The sequence below is a fragment of the Gorilla gorilla genome, chromosome 17, assembly GCF_029281585.2.
Source record: "Gorilla gorilla gorilla isolate KB3781 chromosome 17, NHGRI_mGorGor1-v2.1_pri, whole genome shotgun sequence".
NCBI classification, from domain to species: domain Eukaryota; kingdom Metazoa; phylum Chordata; class Mammalia; order Primates; family Hominidae; genus Gorilla; species Gorilla gorilla.
The window spans coordinates 38,407,547-38,428,701 of record NC_073241.2 but is presented as its reverse complement, the minus strand read 5'-3'; the positions used below and the strand labels follow the sequence as shown (position 1 = coordinate 38,428,701).

Here is a 21,155-nt window from a genome sequence, read left to right as displayed (position 1 = left end):
CAAGGAGAATTTTTGTCAGATAACTTAGAGGCTTGTCTGGAAGCAAAGACTAAAGTCGTGATTCTTTGAATCTTTTTTCCCTGATGAAAATACCTAATTATTTTATTTCTGTTCCCACACAAATAAGTTTCTCTTGTGAGTCTCTTTGGCATGCTGCAAGTGCACAGCTTTCTTAGAGAATTAGGATTTTACAGAGAGAATCTTAGGTCTATGAGTGGGAGTATTGTGAAGTCAAAAGCTAAAAAATTAATTTTGTGGGGAAAAAAATACTTGAGGAAAATTCTATGTTCCATCACTGGAGACTCGATTTATTTAATTCTGTACTGTGGGACCTGGTTAGTAAAAGTTTATACTTTCCACAGTTGTTTTGTGAGATTATAATTTGGAAATAAAAGATAGCATCCCTAGACAAATCTTCAAGTATCTTTGAAAAAATGAGTAAAAGCAGTAGAAATCCTGCAACTGGCCCTGGGGGGCTATGAAGGTCCCTTGGCTTCATCTTCCTGTACTTGGGAACCTGCAGGGAATTCTGTTTCTGCCCCAGGCCTCAAGGATCTTGAGAGAATTAATATGTGAAATTAGCAAGCTTGCAGGACACAGGAACAAATACAGAAATCAGTTGTATTTCTGGGCACTAGAAATGAAAAAAATCTGAAAAATGAAATTTATAAAACATGAACATTAAAAATGACATTCAGGCTGGGCGCGGTGGCTCACGCCTGTAATCCCAGCACTTTGGGAGGCCAAGGTGGGCAGATCACCTGAGGTCAGGAGTTCAAGACCAGCCCGGCCAACATGGTGAAACCCTGTCTCTACTAAAAATACAAAAATTAGCTGGGCGTGGTGGCGCATGCCTGTAATCCCAGCTACTTGGGAGGCTGAGGCAAGACAATCACTTGAACCTGGGAGGCGGAGGTGCAGTGAGCCGAGCTCGCACCACTGCACTCCAGCCTGGGTGACAGAGTGGGACTCCGTCTCAAAAAAAAAAAATTAAGAAATAACATCCAAAAAAGTTTACTTGGAAAAAAATTTAACAGATGTAAAAAATCTATATGCTGAAAACTACAAAACATTATTGAGATAATTTAAATAAGATGTAAGTAGGCCAGGTGTGGTGGCTCATACCTGTAATCCCAGCACTTTGGGAGGCCAAGGCAGGCGGATCACGAGGTCAGGAGTTTGAGACCAGCCTGGCCAACATGCTGAAACCCCATCTCTATTAAAGATACAACAAATTAGTCGAGCATGGTGGCGCACACCTGTAATCCCAGCTACTCAGGAGGCTGAGGCAGGAGAATTGGTGGAACCCGGGAGGTGGAGGTTGCAGTGAGCCAAGATTGCTCTATTGCGCTCCAGCTCGGGCGACAGGGTGAGACTCCATCTTAAAAAAAAAAAAAAAAAAAAAAAAGACATAAGTAGAGAAATAACATGTTCAATTATGTTCATGGATTACACAACTCATTAAGGTGGCAATTCTTCTCAAAGTGACCCATAGATTCAATGTAATCCCAATCAAAATACCAACAGGCTTTTTTATAAAAATTGACAAGCTAATGCTAAAATTTATGCAAAAATTCAAAAGACTTAGAGGCTTGTCTGGAAGCAAAGACTAAAGTCGTGATTCTTTGAATCTTTTTTCCCTGATGAAAATACCTAATTATTTTATTAGAATAGCCAAAACAATGTTAGAAAAGGAGAACAAAGTTGGAGAAGTTAGAACTGCCTAATTTGAAGACTTACTAGAAAGCCACAATAATCAAGACAGTATAGTGCTAGCATGAGGAGAGAGCTAGAGATCAGTGGAACAGAATTGAGAATTCAGAAATAGATCCACCTTCATATGGTCCATTTTAAGAGAGATGTCAAGCGCAATGGCATGTGCCTGTGGTCCCAGCTACTCAGGAGGCTGACATGGGAGGGTGGCTTGAGCCCAGGAGGTAGAGGCTGCAGCGAGCTGTGATTGCACCACTGCACTCCAGCCTGGGGAACAGAGCAAGACCCTGTGTCTAAAACAAATTTAAAAATTAAAAAAAAATTTAAAAAGAGAGCCAGAGGTACTAAGGATTCAAGGAGAAAGGATAGTCTTTTCTCTAAATGTTCAGGAGAAGCTGGATATCCCTATGGAAAAAAAGTGAATATTGACCCTTTGCTTACACCATACCCAAAAACTAATTTGCATGGATCATAGACCTAAATGTAAGAGCTGAAAACTATAAACTTTAAGAAAAAAAATGGAAGAAATATTTTTTACTAAGTGGTAGGCAAATAGTTCTTTGATAGAACACAAAAAAAAGGATAAACTCTAAAAGAAAAAAATGGATTAATTGGACATCAGAATTTAAAACTTTGTTCATCAGGCACAGAAAAACACTGGGCCAGGCGCGGTGGCTCATGCCTGGAATCCCAACACTTTGGGAGGCTGAGGTGGGTGGATCACCTGAGAACAGGAGTTCGAGACCAGTCTGACCAACATGGTGAAACCCCGTCTCTATCAAAAATACAAAAAATTAGCCAGGCATTGTGGCAGGTGCCTGTAATCCCAGCTACTTGGGAGGCTGAGGCAGGGGAATTGCTTGAACCTGGGAGACAGAGGTTGCAGTGACCAGAGATCATTCCATTGCACTCCAGCCTGGGCGACAGAGCAAGACTCTGTCTCAGAAAAGAAAAGAAAAGAAAAAGAAAAAAATGAAAAACAAAACACCATATGGTCTCATCATATATGGAGTCTTAAAAAGTTGATCTTGGCCGGGTGCCACTAGTGGCTCACACCTGTAATCCCAGCACTTTGGAAGGCCAAAGCAGGTGGATCACTTGAGGTCAGGAGTTGGGGACCACCCTGACCAACATGGCGAAACGCTGTCTATACTAAAAATACAAAATTAACTGGGCATGGGGTGGCACATGCCTGTAATACCAGCTACTTGGGAGGCTAAGGCAGGAGAATCACTTGAATTCGGGAAACAGAAGTCGCAGTGAACCGAGATCACGCCACTGCACTCCATCCTGGGCAATAAGAGTGAAACTGCATCTCAAAAAAAAAAAAGTTGATTTCATAGAAGTAGAGAGTAGAAGTGGTTACCAGAGGTTGGAGAGGGGAAAGTAGAGGAGAGGGAATCGAAAGAAGCTGATCAGTGGGTACAGAGTTACAGTTAGACATGAAGAATAAGTTTGGGTGTTCTATTACACAGTAGAGTAACTATAGCAAATAATAATATAGTGTATATTTCAAGTTAGCCAGAAGAGCAGGCTTGGAATATTATCACCCCACAGAAATGAAAAATATTTAAAGTGATATAGTAGTTACCCAGATTTGATCGTTATACTATGTATATACTCATTGAAGCACCACATTATACCCCATAAATATGAAGTTATTATGTGTCAATTATGTATTAGTCCATTCTCTATATATTTCTTTATAGTCACTGCTATAAAGAAATAGCTGAGACTGTGTAATTTATGAAGAAAAGAGGTTTAATTGACTCATAGTTCTGCAGGCTGTACAGGAAGCAAAGCGGCTTCTGCTTCTGGGGAGGCCTCAGGAAACTTAGAATCATGGCAGAAGGCAAAGGAGAAGCAGACATGTCTTACCTGGCCACAGCAGGAGAAAGAGAGAAGCGGGGAGGTGCTACGCACTTTTAAACAAGCAGCTCTCACGAGCACTAAGTCACCGAGGGGGAAGTCTGCCTCCATGATCCAGTCACCTCCCACCAGGCCCCACCTCCAACACGGGGGATTACAATTCAACATGAGATTTAGGCTAAGATACAGTTCCAAACCATATCAGATTATATATTTTTAAATGTTTTAAATAAAAAAATAAACTTTGCTCATCAAAAAATACTTAAGAAAAAATGCGAATTTGGGAGAAAATATTTGCAAAACCTATAGCTGATAAAGGATTTTAATCCAGACTATTTGTTGTAATCTCTTACTTTTATTTTTAAAAAACTCAATAATAAGAAAACAATTGTTGAGCCAACAGTTTCATAAAAGATAGCCAGCGTAATTCATCATTAGGGAAATGCAAACTAAAACCACAACGAGATACCACTACATGCCCACTAGAATAATTAAAATTAAGAAAACGAAGCCAAGCACTGGTGAGGATGTGCAAATACTAGAACCCCTAAACATTGCCCTTGACAATGCAAAATGGTGCAACCACCATGGAAAACAATTTGACAATTTTTAAAACTTAAACATTCACTTACCATAAAACCCTGCAATTCCCATCCTGCCCAAAAGAAATAAAAATAAATGTCCATACTAAGACTTTTACACAAATAGTCCTAGTAGCACTATTCACAATAGTCAAAAACTGGAAATAACCCAAGTGCCCATCAGCTGGTGAATGGGTAAATGAAACATGATATATCCATAAAATGGAATAGAACTCAGCAATTTTTTTATTTTTTATTTATTTAATTTTTTTGAGACCGAGTCTTGCTCTGTCACCCAGGCTGGAGTGCAGTAGCGCAATCTCAGCTCACTGCAGCCTCCGCCTCCCGGTTTCAAGCGATTCTCCTGCCTCAGCCTCCTAAGTAGCTGGGACTACAGGTGCCCGCCACCACACCCAGCTAATTTTTTTGTATTTTTATTAGAGGCGGGGTTTCACCATTTTAGTCAGGATGGTCTCGATCTCCTTTCATGATCCACCTGCCTCGGGCTCCCAAAGTGCTGGGATTATAGGCATGAGCCACCGCACCTGGCCACTCTAATTTTTTTTAAAAAGGCCAGCCTGGCCAACACAGTGAAACCCTGTCTCTACTAAAAATACAAAAATTAGCTGGATCTGATGGTGGGCACCTGTAATCCCAGCTACTGGGGAGGCTGAGGCAGGAGAATCTCTTGAACCTGGGAGGCGGAGGTTGCAGTGAGCCAAGATCGTGCCACTGCACTCCAACCTGGGTGACAGAGTGAGACGCTGTCTCAAAAGAAAAAAAAAAGGGAACAAACTGTTAATGTACGTAACAAAATGGATGAATTTCAAAAATGTGCTAAGTGAAAGAAGCCAGTCAGAAAAGACTATGGTTTTATTTACATGAAGTTTCTAGAAAAGGCAAAACTATAGAGGCAGAAGGAACTGAGTGGTGGTTGGGGCCTGGGGTGGTGGCACGGCTTGGCTCCAAAGGAGGATGAGGCACCTTTCGTGTGATAGAGGAATTCTAAAACCTGGGTGTTGGTGGTTGCATGACTTTATAAATGGATGAATTTATGGCATATATAGTATACTCAAAAAGTTGTTTAAACATGACACTAATAATAATTGAAGTAGGCTAAGTCCTAAGGGAAAAATAGATGTGTGGGGTATATTGCAAATTTGTACTTGTCCTCACTGGTCTCTTATACCCAAGGAACTGCTATTGAGCAGAGAACAGGGAAGCTAGCCAGCCTCAGAGCATGCTTTTGAATCCAGGTTTGACCACTTCCTAGTCAAGTGAACTTAAGCAGTTTTATGAAGTATTCTCGATGGTTCTCATGTTGTCATTGAATTACCTGCACAGCAGGATTGTTTAAGACAGATAGACCTTGTACCTAGGCTCTCAGAACGTTGCCTGGGCACTCGGTAAATGCTAAGGTAAACGTTAACCTCATGCGGTTGCTTAGTTGTTGAACTTGTTGCCTGTGGCGATCACGCTTCTCGCTAGGAAAGATGCTTTCCCCTCAGGAACTGCAAAGGCTTTTAATTGGCTTGTTTTCGTGTAGTTTTCTTTTTTGTTTGGTTGTGTTTTTTGAGACAGATTTCTTGCTCTGTCGCCCAGGCTGGAGTTCTCTGCTCACTGCAACCTCCACCTCCCAGGTTCCAGTGATCTCCTGTCTCAGCCTCTCGAGTAGCTGGGATTGCAGGTGCGTGCCACAACACCGGGCTAATTTTTGTATTTTTAGTGGAGACGGGCTTCCACCATGTTGGCCAGGCTGGTCTCGAACTCCTGGGCTCTGGTGATCCGCCCGCCTCAGCCTCGCAAAGTGTCGGTATTACAGGCGTGAGCCACCACGCACAACCCATTTGTGAAGTTTTTTTTAACGTGGTTTCTGAAAACTGTTCCTCAATAGAATTTTAGATATACTGGCCAGGCACTATGCTTCATGCCTGTAATCCCAGCACTTTGGGAGGCTGAGACGGGCGGATCACTTGAGGCCAGCCTGGCCAATGTGGCAAAACCCCATCTGTACTAAAAATTAAAAAAAAAAAAAAATTAGCCGGGTGTGGTGGCTCCTGCCTGTAGTCTCAGCTAGTCAGGAGGCTGAGGCACGAGAATGGCTTGAACCCAGGAGGCAGAGGAGAATTTTAGATAAACTGTGTAACATTAAATTTCAGGATGGACAGAAATTATACATAACAAAATCATAGTGTTATAACACTGTAAAATAACAAAATAACAGATCCAGACTTTTAACTTGATATTCACCAGATACCTGAAAAAAGAAACAAGGGATACCTACTAGCTCATTCTGTTATCCAAGGGATAAAATTGAGTAGGTGTATTTTAAATGTATCAGACCTAAACTCGAGTTTTAAAAAATTCAATTTAAATGGATACTGTCCTGAAACTGCCTGTTTCTAAGGCTCATGTGATTACAGTGGTGGACATTATTCACTAGGTTCCCGTAAAAGGTTACATTAAACAACTTAAACAACTGTGTGTGCTTCCACTTGGTCCAGAAAGGATTTAGTGCTGCTCACAAAGTTACAATACAAGTTAATAAAGCAACTGAAAATGTGGGAGGATGAAGGCAGGAACGGGGAGAGTGAGTTTTGTGGAACCGCAGTGAAGTTACTGCTCAGTGTGTCTGACAGAGGCCTTCACACGTGCCGGGACGCACCCTGAAACTTGGTTTCTAAGCTTTCACGCAGTGAACTCAGTGACGTAAATGAAAGCAGTAGGAAAGTCACAGGATCCACAGATTAAAAATGAATAATAAAATGTAAAAAGCAGTTGCTTGAGAAATGCAAGAGTATTCCCGACACTAAAATTAGAAGTATTTTTCATAAGTCACCCTAGAAAGAATATTGTGCGAACGCTGGGAACATTTTCACACTCAACCCAGGGATGAGGTCCACCAGCCCACAGGGCAGGGCTCAGTGTGGACCACCGGCCACCCCCAGCATGGCGAGTGGGAGCAGGGCGGCCTGACCCCACAGCCGCCAGACAGACGGCAGGCACCACGCTCACATCAAATGATGGGAAATAGCTCTTTGATTTTTATTTCAAAATGAAAAATGTATCCCAAATGTCAATGTAACCAAAAAGTCATTTGACTGTGTTATATTAGCACAGAAATTATGCAAGAAATGTTATTCTTACACTTCTTATTGTCATGTTTGTTTGCATTTTAAAGTAATTAAGAAGAATTTAAAAGCAAAAAACTTTTTTTTACTCATCTGAGAATTTCATGTTATCTTTGAGTATACTTTCAATATAAAGGTAGTCGTAGATAGCAGTATCAGAAGGAAAATGTTGTCAATATGAAATAGAGTCATTACAACTTTAATTTTTTTAAATTTTAGTTTAAATGTTGATTTAAAAATCAAAATTGTACTTCAAAATTTTAAAGCCTTGCTTTTAAAAAATAGGTTTAAACTTGGTATCATTATTTTTATTTTATATAACTGAAATCCCTTTGAATATAAATAACAAATATTCACATATATCAGTTGCTGAACATATGAAGATCACATGGCAATTCTCATATTCAGTAATACAGAAAAAATTAAGAAATTTAACTTAGTAATTTTCTTTTTATGCTTTCAGTTTTTATATACCCTCAGATGTCAAAAACAGGTCACATTTTACTGTGAATTACTCTTTTCAGACACATACACACACAAAAAAACCCTGAAATTATTTTTATTTAGTATTATTCATCTTAGTTGCTGATGTAGACATACTGAAATTATTCTTCATATTAATTTCTCCGTTGTTTTTTAAAATGTATGAGATCTATAGGGAAGGAAAAAAACTAGAGCCTGTGAATTAAAATGACAACAGACAAATTAACAAGAGAAAAGACATACAAATTTTATTAATGTTTTTAATTTTATATGCACAGGGGCGTCACAGAAAAGAAGTGGAACATACAAAAAAAAGTTAGAGTTGGGAGCTTATATACCATTTTAACAAAGGGTGACAAATTGTGGAAGAAGTGACTACAAATGAAAGGGGATTTGGGCTCCTAGGGTTGATATAATTGTGAGAAAGGGCTATTTTAGTAAGGTTTGCTTATGCAGACTCATCTTGGTGACAGCTCTCTGTCTCTGCGATAAAGGTCACTCTTATCCTAGTACAGGGTGGGGGATATTTATGCTCTTTTTTAGGCAGAAAGGGGGAGAGCAGACAGCTCTTCTTATATCTGTTGTTTCTCAGTTGCCTTCAGCTCAAAATAATCAATATGCCAGTGTCACATAATTGGGGGTGGCGTATTTTGATCCCTATCAGAATCCTAGCCTAGCTCTGAACAAATGTTTAATTATACCTTAAGAAGCTTCACTGGCTGGCTAAATATTTAATGACTTCGCAGAATCCTTTTCTATGTGTTTATGTATTTTTTAGTTGAGATAATGGTATTACGGCTATTTTTTAAAAGTCTTTATGTTTTAGAAATAATGTTGAAATAACATGATATGCTGCCTTATAAATAAAATATTTGTTTCAAAATAATAAAAGCAGTGTAAAAGTGGATGAGATATGGATGAAAAGAAATTGGCCATGTGTTGATAAATGTGGAACCTGAGTAATGGGTACCTGGAGATTCATTCTCTCTATTTTTATAAGTTTGAAACTTTTCCATGTAAAACATTGAAGTAACAATCACAACAGCAGCCCTGGAATTCACCATGAAGTTTTTAGAACCCTTTAAAAAGTAAATATGTGGAATCATGGGGACTTAGCTGTATGCTAGTCCAACATGTTTACCCATGAGGAAGTCGAAGTGAAGAGAGATTGTTGTCGCTTTTGTGTTTCTTCAGTGTTATCTAAATCACCTACTTAAAAATCACAGTGCCTACAATCCCTGTTTTACTCTTGCTATCAACACATGCTCCAGAAATTCTGTATCTTCATTCTTAGTTCAAGCACTTCTCTGTAATACTCTCAGGCTTCAGCTCAAACCTAGAGTTTTGTCGCCTATAAAGCAGTTCCAGTCCTCACCAGTGAATCTTACCCAACCACAGGACATTAAGCCTTATCCCATGAGCTGAATTTGCACTTGGCATCTTTGCAATGTATTTGTGAATCGTGGAAGGACCATAGAAGTTACTGAGCTTTACAGACCTGTGGGAATCCTCATGAGTGTCTTGTGTTGCTTTAACAAGGTACCCTTGTATGAGATCCCCTGTACTTTATCCAGCGAAGAGTGGTTTTTCTAAAATAGTGGTTTTAAAGAAACCCAGTAGAAAACTAAAGAATAGAAGATGATTTAATATATATATAATAAAAGGTGGTAGTATGCATACTGGTTAAAAACACAGGCAGTGGAATAAGATATTCTGCTATTACCTGCTGTGTGCCCTTGGGTGGATTACTTAACTTCTCTGAGCACAGTGGTAACAGCCACCTCTTCCAGTTTTGTGAGAGTTAAATGCGATCATGTGTTAAAGTACTGTGCACAGTACCCTCGACAAAATAAGAACTACGTAAGAACTATTTTAAATAGGGATTATCATGTGAGTAAGGCCCTTACTGTGACATGCAGGAAATTAACGCAAAATGAGAAAGGGTATTGCGAAGGAAATGAGAAAAGAGCAGAAGCCGAAGCCTGAAGGAATGAGCTGAGGCCTGGGGGCGCTGAGGATCCCAGCCTCGCTGGGCAGGGCCTCCAAGCTGGGGAGCTGCGGGGGTGCGCTGTTTGCAGAGGCAGGTGGGGCGGTGATACTGATGTTTCTGCAGGAGGGAGCCGGGAGGTCCCTGAGCAGGGGCCCCAGTAAATGCTTCAGAGCTAGAATGTCCTCCCTTTCCAGCTCACCAAGGGCTGAAGCACAAGGGCCTCCCGCCTCCCTGCAGCGCACATCCGCCCTCTGGCGAGGCCAGGCCGGCATCCAGTGTGGCCCGGTGGCCAGAACGCGCCCAGGCCATGGCTGCCACTCCGTAGGCCTCCGTTTCACGGGTGCTAAGTAAGTCGAAAAGCAAGGGCGTCTGATAGGAGCCTCAGTTTCTCCTCCGCCTGCCAAGAGGTCTTGTGCGTGCAGAGCGGCGGATGCGTGTGGCACCGCAGGCGCGGGGCGAGGGCGGCTCCGGAGAAGCCCAGGGGCTTAGCACGCCTAGCTTTCCACAGCCCGGCTTCGGGCCTACTCAAGATGGGGTTTCTCAGGCGGGGCGTGGTGGGCGCGCCTGTGGAATCACTTGAGCCTGGAGTTCGAGACCAGCCTGGGCAACATTATGAGACCTCCCTTCCCATCCCCCCCACCGCCAAATCTCAAAATAAACAAACGAACAAACAAATTAGCTGGATATTGTGGTACACACCTGTCATCCCCGCTGCTCGGGAGCCTGAGGGCAGAGGATCGCTTGAGCCCAAGAGTTGGAGACCAGCTTGGGCAACATGGTAAAACCCCGTCTCTAGGAAAATACAAAAATTAGCCAGGCGTGGTGGCACGCAACTGTAGTCCCATCTACTTGGGAGGCTGAGGCAGGAGGATTGCTTGAGTTCGGGAGGTCAAGGCTGCAGTGAACCCAGATTGCACCACTGCACTCCAGCCTGTGAGAAGGGGCAGAGTGAGACCACGTCTCAAAAAATTAAAGTTAAAAATTAAAAAGATCAATTTCTCAACCCTCTCACTGACCTCTAGCCACATGCCTGTTAGCTCTGGGGTCAGCACCGTGTGGGCTCACTTCCATGGCTGGTTGGGTAGTAGGGTGACCACACGACCGTACCCCATACGGTTTGGAGCCCTTTCTGCCCTGCAGGGCCTGGAGCAATATTGTTTTTCTTTTTTTTTCTTTCTTTTTTTTTTTTTTTTGACCCAATTTAGATTAATTACTCCAGTCTTGGTCGTTTTTAATTCCATTTGGAAACCTATTATAGTGAATAACTGTTATGTGAACTTTTATAAAATCTGGTGTCTGCGGTTCCTGTGTTTGGGTAAATCCAGTTAAATTTGTTTCAATGTAGCATGAGTCTATAGTTTATATATATCATACGTCTGTCGTGTCCAGAGAAATCAGGTGCCCAGAGCTGACAACTGGAAGATCCATCACCATGAGGCAGCGATGTCACTCTCTTCATGGCCATCTTGATAACGGCATAATGCAGGATTGATCTTTACACGTGTGTGTGTGTGATGTGTGCGTGTGTATGGACTTGGATGGCTCTTTGAAGGAAATCTTTTTAAGGAAACCTACAAACTCCTTTACTGGGTTAATGGGAGCATCAGAGGAAGATTCCAGAAGGAAACATAAACCTAGGGAGACAAGATGAAAACTGAGAGCTTTAGCCACCCCCTTCAGGGGGAGAATGTCTCTTTTTTTGTCAACTGGGAACCATTTGGGTTTGATGATAATGGTGACAGACAGATACAGATATAGACTATGCCATAACTTGCAAGATTGTCCCTGATACTGTGAAATCAGAATTGGATTTTCTAAACGCTAATAAAGCCTACACTCTGGGTGCCTCACTTCTACTCCCCTTCCAAGGATTTATACCTAATTTTGTATTCATCATTTTGCATCTGTTTTTTCAAAGAGAGCCTTCCAAATTATGAGCATTAAACCCCTTACAGTGCTTGGATCCACCTTTGTATGGAATTGTGAGTCCTTAAGAAAAAGTGCCAGTCCTTCTTTTTTTCTCCAAAGAATCTGTGTTGATTCCTAGAAATGTGGCAGCTGATAAGCATGAAGGAGGAGTTGCTGGAACAGGCCATGGAGCCTTAGAACCCTGAAGATCAAAGGCAGGCAAATAACTGCCGTGGGAAGGGCGTGAATATCCCCCCAAAGTGTTTTGTGAACATTTACCTAACTTCTTTTGTGTTTAGCTACTAATGTAGTCATTTGCTTCCATAGCCCTTTTGGGTAATATTACCAATATGAATTCATAAGCCGTTCATTTACTTTTGAAATGAAAAATGTTCTTCTTTCAGAGCATCTTGCTTGCCATGATAATAGGTGAAGTTGAGCACAGTGACCTCATGGCTCTGGAATGAACAAAAAATCACAATTCACACTTAACTCCTAGTTTTTTTAAACGAAAAAAGAAATAAATGATCATCCCCAAAGTGTAATTTTTACAGTTCCTTTTTTATGTACCTAATATGTCTGGGCCAAATTTAATCCATCTACTCAACCATGTCCATTCCTAATCATAACTCACATAGAAAACGTAAAAGACAGAAGCTAAGACAAAACTTGTCCTTATAATATGCATGTTTTTTTCATGGCTGAGATGGGGGTTCAATGAGTTAAGTTACTGAATTCTAAATACTTTAGAATTATGCTGTTAATTGTATTTATAGTTAACATATGGTATTAACTTTGATGTAATTTGCATTTTGGGAGACTTTCCAGAATGATAAAACTATTTTGGGCCAGGCACGGTGGCTCACGCTTGTAATCCAAACACTTTGGAAGGCCGAGGTGGGAGGATCACTTGAGGTCAGGAGTTCGAGACCAGCCTGGTCAACATGGTGAAACTCCGTCTCTACTAAAGATACAAAAATTAGCCAGGCACAGTGGCATGTGCCTGTAATCCCAGCTTCTTGGGAGGCTGAGGCAGGAGAATCACTTGAACCTGGGAGGCGGAGGTTGCGGTGAACCAAGATGGCACCACTGCACTCCAGCCTGGGTGACAGAGCGAGACTGTGTCTCAAAAAAAAAAAAAAAAAAAAAAAAAACTTTTGCAATTTGACTTGAGTAATGATAACATGCATGCATACATTTTTTATCACACTAAACATAGAGTCGGTGCATTTTTACTATGCAGACTTCCACAAAGAAAATCTGAATGCTACTTGCAAAAAACAATTTTTGCAGTTTCTTTTTCCTTTTAACTTTTTAAAAGGTTATTACACATTTTTTTTTAAATTTGTAACTCTTTCAAACTTTAGGAATTCTTTGACCATGTGAAAAAACTTTGGGACGATGAAGGCGTGAAGGCATGCTTTGAGAGATCCAACGAATACCAGCTGATTGACTGTGCACAATAGTAAGTTGTGTCCTGTACAAGTTACAGGGCCCTTTGAAGAATATGATTGCATGCATGATTATGCTGCCTTCTCAGTACTGAAGTTTCTTGAGTGCAAGGAATGAATAATTAACCTTTTATGACAGAAATCAGCTTTTAAAATGAGACATGTTTAGTAGATGGAAAATTGAAAATCCAGTAAGAATCAATGTTTCTGAGAACCAGAAAGTTTCATTCATTTTGTCCTGATTGTTTTCAGTTCTCTTCATTTTTTTGACTTTACATAGAGCTATATGCATATTGGTAAGTTAAAGTGAACTTACATGGTTATTGTTATGTTTTGATTTTGGAGCAGGGGCCTCAAATTATATTTTAAAATAATACGAACCTTGTGATCAAGGCCAGGCTCTTAATGTGATCATTCTGTACACATTAGAAGTATACCAGAAGGCTGGGCCCGATGGCTCACACCTGTAATTCCAGCACTTTGGGAGGCCAAGGCAGGCGGATCACCTGAGGTCAGGAGTTTGAGACCAGCCTGGCCAATATGGTGAAACCCCGTCTCTACTAAAAATACAAAAATTAGCTAGGCGTGGTGGTGGATGCCTGTAATCCCAGCTACTCGGGAGGCTGAGGCAGGGGAATGGCGTGAACCTGGGAGGAGGAGTTTGCAGTGAGCCGAGATCACGCCACTGCACTCCAGCCTGGGCGACAGAGCGAAACTCTGTCTCAAGGGAAAAAAAAAAAAAAAAAGATTTTCCTTAAATAATGTTTGTAAATTGGCCCTTCCCTTGAGTTTACATTTGTGAATACAGTTCTGTGGTTGCTCTCATGTTATTTGGTTGCTTTCGGTTTGGATGTGGGAGTTTGGAAAGGCTCTCAGGGGAACTCCAATGCAGTCTGAGCAGCCTTGGGAGGCTTGCAGGTGCTGAAAAGGCCTTTTATCTTTTCCTCTTACTTTCACTCACTCTTTCTGCAATATTTCAATCGTTAAGCAGTCATTTAAGGCACAACAGAAGCTGGGAATGGTGGCACATGCCTGTGGTCCCAGCTACTCAGGAGGCTGAGGTGGGAGGATCCCTTGAGCCCAGGAGTTGGAGGCTGCTGTGAGCTATCATTGTGCCACACACTCCAGCCTGGGCGACAGAGTGAGACCCTGTCTCAAAAATAAAAAGACACAACAGAATTATGTTAAACTCACGTGTTTTAGAGGTGGGAAGAGTATACCAGGAAAATGCTAGCAACTGGAATTTCTAAAGCAGTTCTTAATAATATTAAAATTCATACACCTCTGCATTTGAAGCTGTTGTGGAATATGCGTTCTATCACCCTTTTTCAGTATTTCAGTATTTATTGGACAAAGACTGGCCTTGGAGAACACCACAGTTCTGCTCAATGCCACATTAGAAATTTTTCTGTTGTAAAAAAAAAAATGGACAAGTTATTCCTGCATCACCATAGTGATAGAATTAATAATTTGATTTAAAATAGAATATGCGAAAATAAATCATGGAAAAAGAAATGGTGTGAGCTTGGCAATAGGCAGATCAGAATTCAGAATCTGGCCCTACCCCCGACCACTGTGTGAGACTTTGGGCAAATTACTTTTATGGGAAAATTAACAGGATCTATTCTCATATGGTTGTGGGATTAAATAAGTAGATATCCAAAGTCCTCAAAATAGTGCCTGGCACTTAGTTAGCACTAGGTAAGTGTTATCTCTCGCTAGAACGTGACTGATACAGAAACTGACACCTAGAGAGGTGCCTACGATCACAGTTACCCAGGAACAGATGAGACCACAGCCAAAATCTGCTATTTCTTTTAGATTTATTCTTTCAAATTACAGAAAGCCACAGATAAAAACTGCCTTGTGAGCGAGGCCCCAGGGCCTCAGGCCAAGACTCCCTTCTAGGCTTGTCAGGAATAAAACACCTTTAGCCAAAGCCTCTGTTTCAGCCTTCTGAACCCTGGGCCTGACAGAATTACAGAAACTGGTTCCCCCTTGAGGCCTCACTATCCTAGGCTAATTGTAACTTCTCCCATTTAGCTCGTTTCACCCATTTTAATACATATAGGAATCATGTGGAGCAATAACCTTTGCATCCTAATAACTATCTTGTTTTTCCTCTAGGGTCAGATTCTGGAATTGAGGGATGAGGGATTTCAAAAACAAGTAACATTTCAATAAATCTGTTAGACCAACATAGAGCTGCCAAATTTTTTACTTTGCCAAATAAGATGTTAGAAAAAATAAAAGCTGCTCCCATCTCCCACCACCGTCACTTCATAAAAGAAAGGACATTTCAAAATCAGGCCAGTAACAGGACATGACTCAGAGTGCAGTCCTCAGACCACGAGACTCGTGTGTCTTGTTCAGCCTACTAGGTTTTGAATTCCCCAGGGAATGTGTCTCATTCATATTTAAATGCCCAGCTCCTAGGTGGGTGTTCTTGTATAAAGTCAGCGCTCAGTCAACGGGTGCAGTAGCTCACGCCTGTAATCCCAGCACTTTGGGAGGCCGAGGCGGGTAGATCACTTGAGGTCAGGAGTTCGAGACCAACCTGACAAACATGGTGAAACCCCGTGTCTACTAAAAATACAAAAATTTGCTGGGCATGGTGGCACACACCTGTAATTCCAGCTACTCAGGAAGCTGAGGCAGGAGAATTGCTTGAACCTGGGAGGCAGAGGTTTCAGTGAGCTGAAATCCGTGTACTCCAGCCTGGGCAAGAGAGCAAGACTCCATCTTAAAAAATAAATAAATAAATAAAGTCAGTGCTCAGTCGGTGCTATCTGAAATACGTGAATTAACCAAACAAGAGCCAGTATTTGATGTGGTATTAACGGAAACAGCCAACCCTCATCTCCTTGACGGGTCCATACTCACTCGCCTTTCCCCATGCTGATTCCCACTATTCCTGCGTGTTTTCCATTTTCTTTACATCTAAATTGCTCTTGGAAAAGCTCTAACTTAAATCTTGGTGTGACAGTAAGTCACTGTGTCACCTTGCTCAACAGAATTGCATCTTTTTTTTTTTTTTTTGAGGCGGAGTTTCGCTCTTGTTGCCCAGGCTGGAGTGCAGTGGCGCGATCTTGGCTCGCCACAACCTCCACCTCCCGGGTTCAAGCGATTCTCCTGCCTCTGCCTCAGAATTGCATCTTGAACCCTAGTGCTTATGAAGAAGGTAATAATTCTAAGACCTCTTAAAGTCATTTATTCCGTGGCAGGAGTCATGGGAGTCTTTTGGGCTTCTCAGTGATGCTGAAATTGTTAGGGCCTTTCAGGAGGCCAAGCTGCCAATTAAGAGAATCCAGTAGTTCCTCAAAAGGTTCAACATCAAATTACCCAGCAATTCCACTCCTAGGTGTAAACCCAAGAGAATTAAAAACATACCTCCATACAAAACCTGGTAGATGGATGTTCATAGCAATATTTGTCATCATAACTAAAAGGTGAAAACAACCGAAATGTTCATCAAATGAAGAATGTATAGACAAAACGTGATACATCCACACAATGGAATATTACTCGGCAATGAAAAGGAATAAAGTGCTGACACATACTACAACATGGATGAACCTTGAAAACATCACACTAAGTGAAAGAAATAAGACACAAAAAAGACACATATTATATGATTACATGTATATGAAATGACCAGAATAGGTAAATCTACAGAGACAGAAGTCAAGTAGTGGTTTCTAGGGAATGGGGAGAGGGGGAACTTAAGAGTGACTGCTAATGGATGGAGGGTTTCTCTTTGGGATAATGAGCAAGTTCTGGAATTGGATAGTGGTGATAGTTGCACAATTTTGTGAATATACTGAAACGACCGAATTGCATACATCAAAATGGTGAGTTTAGTCTTATTTGAAATTATAAGTTATGTAAATTATATCTTGATTTAAAAAAAAAAATGACAGGAGAGGGAAGAATCCAGGGCAGGAAAGGCAATGGGAGCTCTTGGTCAGGCCTGGCCATGGGCACGGTCTAGGGGAGGACTCATGTGAAGACAGAGATGCTGCCTTGTCCTTCAGGCCTCCTTGGTGAGTCAGCGGTCCTCTTCTGAAGTACAGGTTAAGGTCAGAATATGTGTTTATAAGGCCTGCTTCTTCATACTTGACCCACCGAAAATACATGCCCCCACACACTCTCTCCAAGCCTGCAAATATGTGTGCGGATAGGGACCTCCAAAACTGTAAAGCACCCATGAAAAAAGCCTAAGGCTGTGAAGATCTGTGTTGTGCTGCTTGGCATGCAAGGAATGGAAACTTACCAAGTGACTTCAAGAAAAGGGGGGTTTTCTCCTGAGGATCTGGAAGCTGGTATTGAGCCAAAGGCCCTGTGGGGAAAAGTATTCTGTTCTTGCCTTCAGGTGTTTCAACTTTGCCATCCCTGTTGACTCCACTCGTACCTTGTCCACTCCGTAATCTTCAGCCCAATTCCAGAGGGAGCAGGGGAGATGGGCTTTGCTAAGGCCAGGCCAATTCTTACCTAGCTTTGTCCCGTCAAACAGGCCCACTGGCCAGTTGCTGGGGCTCACTTGACCCAGTCAGTGGCCATTTGTGTGTCCCTGAGCAGGTGCTGTGGTGAGGCAGGGCCAGCCAGGTGGCACTGAGCAGCTGCAGGACTGATGTGATTGCAGGACTGTGAGAATAATTATTATCACTGAGCCTTAAATACTGTGTTTTCTGTAAAAGTGAGTGTCCTTGAAGCATTAAGCAAGCTGTGCAAATTACCAGAGATTACATTTTATATTGAATTTTCCAGTTCCTACTGTGAAAATTTAAAAACAACCTCTACTGAATTATCCCCCAAAATGCATTTCCTCTAAGTCCTAATACTAAGTGATTATGTAACCATGGAAACGGTTATTTTGGGAGAAAGAAAATCAGAGAGAATTGCATCTTTAGCATAGCTTTATAAAATCGGACTTTGCTTAATGGAACTTTAAACTCCACAGCTCACAGAGTGTAGGTTCTTATGCTCAGTACGACACATGATAAGCTCCTTTAGGGTACATCCATTTCAATAATTGGTTTTTGAATTCTCTAAGGAGAGACACTATCCCAGAAAAAAAGAAAAGAGCAGCGAAAAAAGTCAAGTGATTTTTCTGCTGCAGTCCCAGATCTGTTTTCTGTCATCTTTCAGGAGTTTTCTTGACCCCATTGGCCCTCTTTGGCACTGATTTGATCCTATGGCTGTCAAGTCCTGGAATACTCAGCTTTCAGGACAATCTGGAAATTATTAGCACAAATGAAATTTCAACTTCAAAGTTAATTTTTTGAAGGTCATTTTAAAATGAAAGGAATTGACCTGGCGCGGTGGCTCACACCCGTAATCCCAGCACTTTGGGAGGCCGAGGTGGGCTAATCACCTGAGGTCAGGAGTTTGAGACCAGCCTGGCCAACGTGGTGAAACCCCATCTCTACTAAAATTGCAGAAATTAGCCGGGCATGGTGGTGCACGCGCCTTTAATCCCAGCTACTCGGGAGGCTGAGGCAGGAGAATTGCTTGAACCCGGGAGGCGGAGGTTTCAGTGAGCCGAAACCACGCCATTGCACTCCAGTCTGGGTGACAAGAGTGAAACTCCATCTCAAAATAAATAAATAAATAAATAAATAAAAATTTTAAAAAATAAGATGAAAGGAACTATAATTTTAAATTATGCATATTACTGTATATACTGTCGAACTTATTAAATATATAGCAGCCACCTAGATGCATGTACATATTCTTCTTACCTCTCATTTTGATCTCTATCTCTAGCCAAATTTATTTTCAGATTTTTTTTTTTCGAGTCATTCTGTCACCCAGGCTGGAGTGCAGTGGCGCGATCTCCACTCACTGCAACCTCAGCCTCCCAGGTTCAAGAGATTCTCCCACCTCAGCCTCCCTAGTAGCTGGGATTACAGGGGCCCGCCACCACTCCCAGCTAATTTTTGTTTTTTTAGTAGAGATGAGGTTTCACAATATTGGCCAGGCTGGTCTCGAACTCCTGACCCAAGTGTTCTCCCCACCTTGGCTCCCAAAGTGCTGGGATTACAGGCATGAACCACTGTGCCCCGCCTCTCAGATTTGTTTCCTAGAGCTGCAAAATTGGAAATGTTCCTGTTTATGAGCACTACGATAACATTTACTTTAGCTATGAAAAATAAATGTAGCAGCAGGGACTAGGTAGGTAGACCAGATGTCTGTGTGTGTGGCCATCAGCCCCTGTTACGCGTTTCTTTTACTCTCCTCTAGAAACCTTTGCCCTGAGACATCCAGAAGAAAATTTTTAGTGGGATTACCACAAATGTTTTTGTGTGTAAAACCTGTTTTTAAAATATCTCAGAAAATCTACTTACTTGGGTGGAGAACTGCAGTGGCTTCCCATTCCTTATCTAACGTAACCCTCAGACTTCCTATACAGAAAGGATGCCTGGAACAGGATGGCCCTCAGGGCCTGGCCTCTCTGCCCAGCACGTACATCACAGGAATCTCCAATCATGGCGTGAAAATCAGGACTTTCAAACTATAAAACAAAAATCACATTTTTGATGCCTTAGAGCTGGATTTTTCAGTATTTCTTAGAAATGGAACGCTTCGTCACACGGAACTGTATGGAATGCCAGTAGCAAAGAGGGAAAAGACGAGTCCCCTGGTGAGAAGCCAGAGCCCTTGTATTCGCTTCTAGCCTGCTGCTGTGTGGCCCCTCTGTTGCCTCCAAATGTGAGGCTCCCCAGGGTGCGGTTTAAAAACTAGTGCCCATTTTCAAAATTCATACCAGCAGAACCAAATGCAATTTATAGCCAATGCCAAAGCAAAGTGGTATTTTATTAAAATAAATGTATGAAACCAAAGTGAAAATTTAATAAAGTAAAATTTAGTTTACATATTCACATTTGTAACATTTACTTATTATAAACAAACCTAAAGACCTCTATGGCTATATTGGTAAGAACAAAATTGGAATTCAGTGGTCTTAGATGACGGTTGAGTTTTTCGCTGGACTCAACATCCAGCTTATTCCTGCTAGGGAGGGGCGTGTGGGAACATCCTGACATATGCAGATGAGTTGTTGCAAATGGTAGCAAAAATGGGGTCTTTTGTTAAGGTTGCCTTGTAATTACAAGAAACATTTTAAGTTAAATGATGTAGAAATGTGAAAAGGAGAATCATAAGAAATTTTCTTCTGGCTGGGCACAGTGGCTCACGCCTGTAATTCCGGCAGTTTGGGAGGCCAAGGTGGGAGGATTGCTTGAGCCCAGGAGTTCAAGACCAGCCTGGGTCTCTAGTGTCTACAAAAAAAAAAAAAAAAATACCCCCAAAAATTAGCTAAGTGGGGTGCTGTGTGTACCTGTAGTCCCAGCTACTTGGGTGGCTGAGACAGGAGGATTGCTTGAGCCTTGGAGTTTGAGGCTGCAGTGAGCCAAGACTGTGCCACTGCATTCCAGCCAGGACAACAGAGTGAGACTCTGTCTCAAAAAACAAAGAAAGAAATTTTCTTCCAAGTTGAATTCTTAACAGTCTCTAACAGCTCTTCACATTCTTTAACACAAATGTGACATCTGATAAACGTTATATTTATAGCATTGGGTTATGGGTTACATTGTCCCCTGTGAGAACATGGCAGTTGCTCTGTGAGGAGAGCTTGCGCCCTGCAGGTGAGCCCCAGCTCAAGTGGCCTTGGGCGAAGCAGGGTGTGCATCCTCTGTGCCTCTTAGGGACTCGCTTCTACCGTAAGACTACTCAACAGGTGCTGCATTGTCTACAAAAATGACCAGAACCTCCTTCCAAACAACACATTTGAAAGAAGTTAAAAATATGTGCATAATATTTTTATGGGAATTTGAGCTACACAGATAGATGCATTTTTCAAAACTCAGCAGATATACACTTAAGATTTGTGTTTCATTGGACATGCATTTTACATTGAAAGAAAAAACCATGAAGAAATATTGATTCTTAGATAACATTCTGTGAGCTGCAGTATTTCAGAGGGAGTGTACTGCTGTCTTCCCTTTTTTTGAAATACATCAAAAATAAG

At 41.7% G+C, this 21,155-nt stretch overlaps 1 protein-coding gene across 5 annotated transcripts in view; it reads left to right on the top strand.

Annotated features, from left to right (window-relative positions):
- The window catches only part of GNAL (G protein subunit alpha L), a 189,361-nt gene that overhangs the window by 120,410 nt on the left and 47,796 nt on the right, over nucleotides 1–21,155 (top strand). For all 5 annotated transcript variants that reach the window (XM_031003599.3, XM_019014025.4, XM_055368435.2 and 2 more), the window contains one exon: nucleotides 13,043–13,140. In XM_031003599.3, the coding sequence (XP_030859459.2) occupies nucleotides 13,043–13,140 (98 nt within the window). The remainder of the gene's footprint in view (nucleotides 1–13,042; nucleotides 13,141–21,155) is intronic.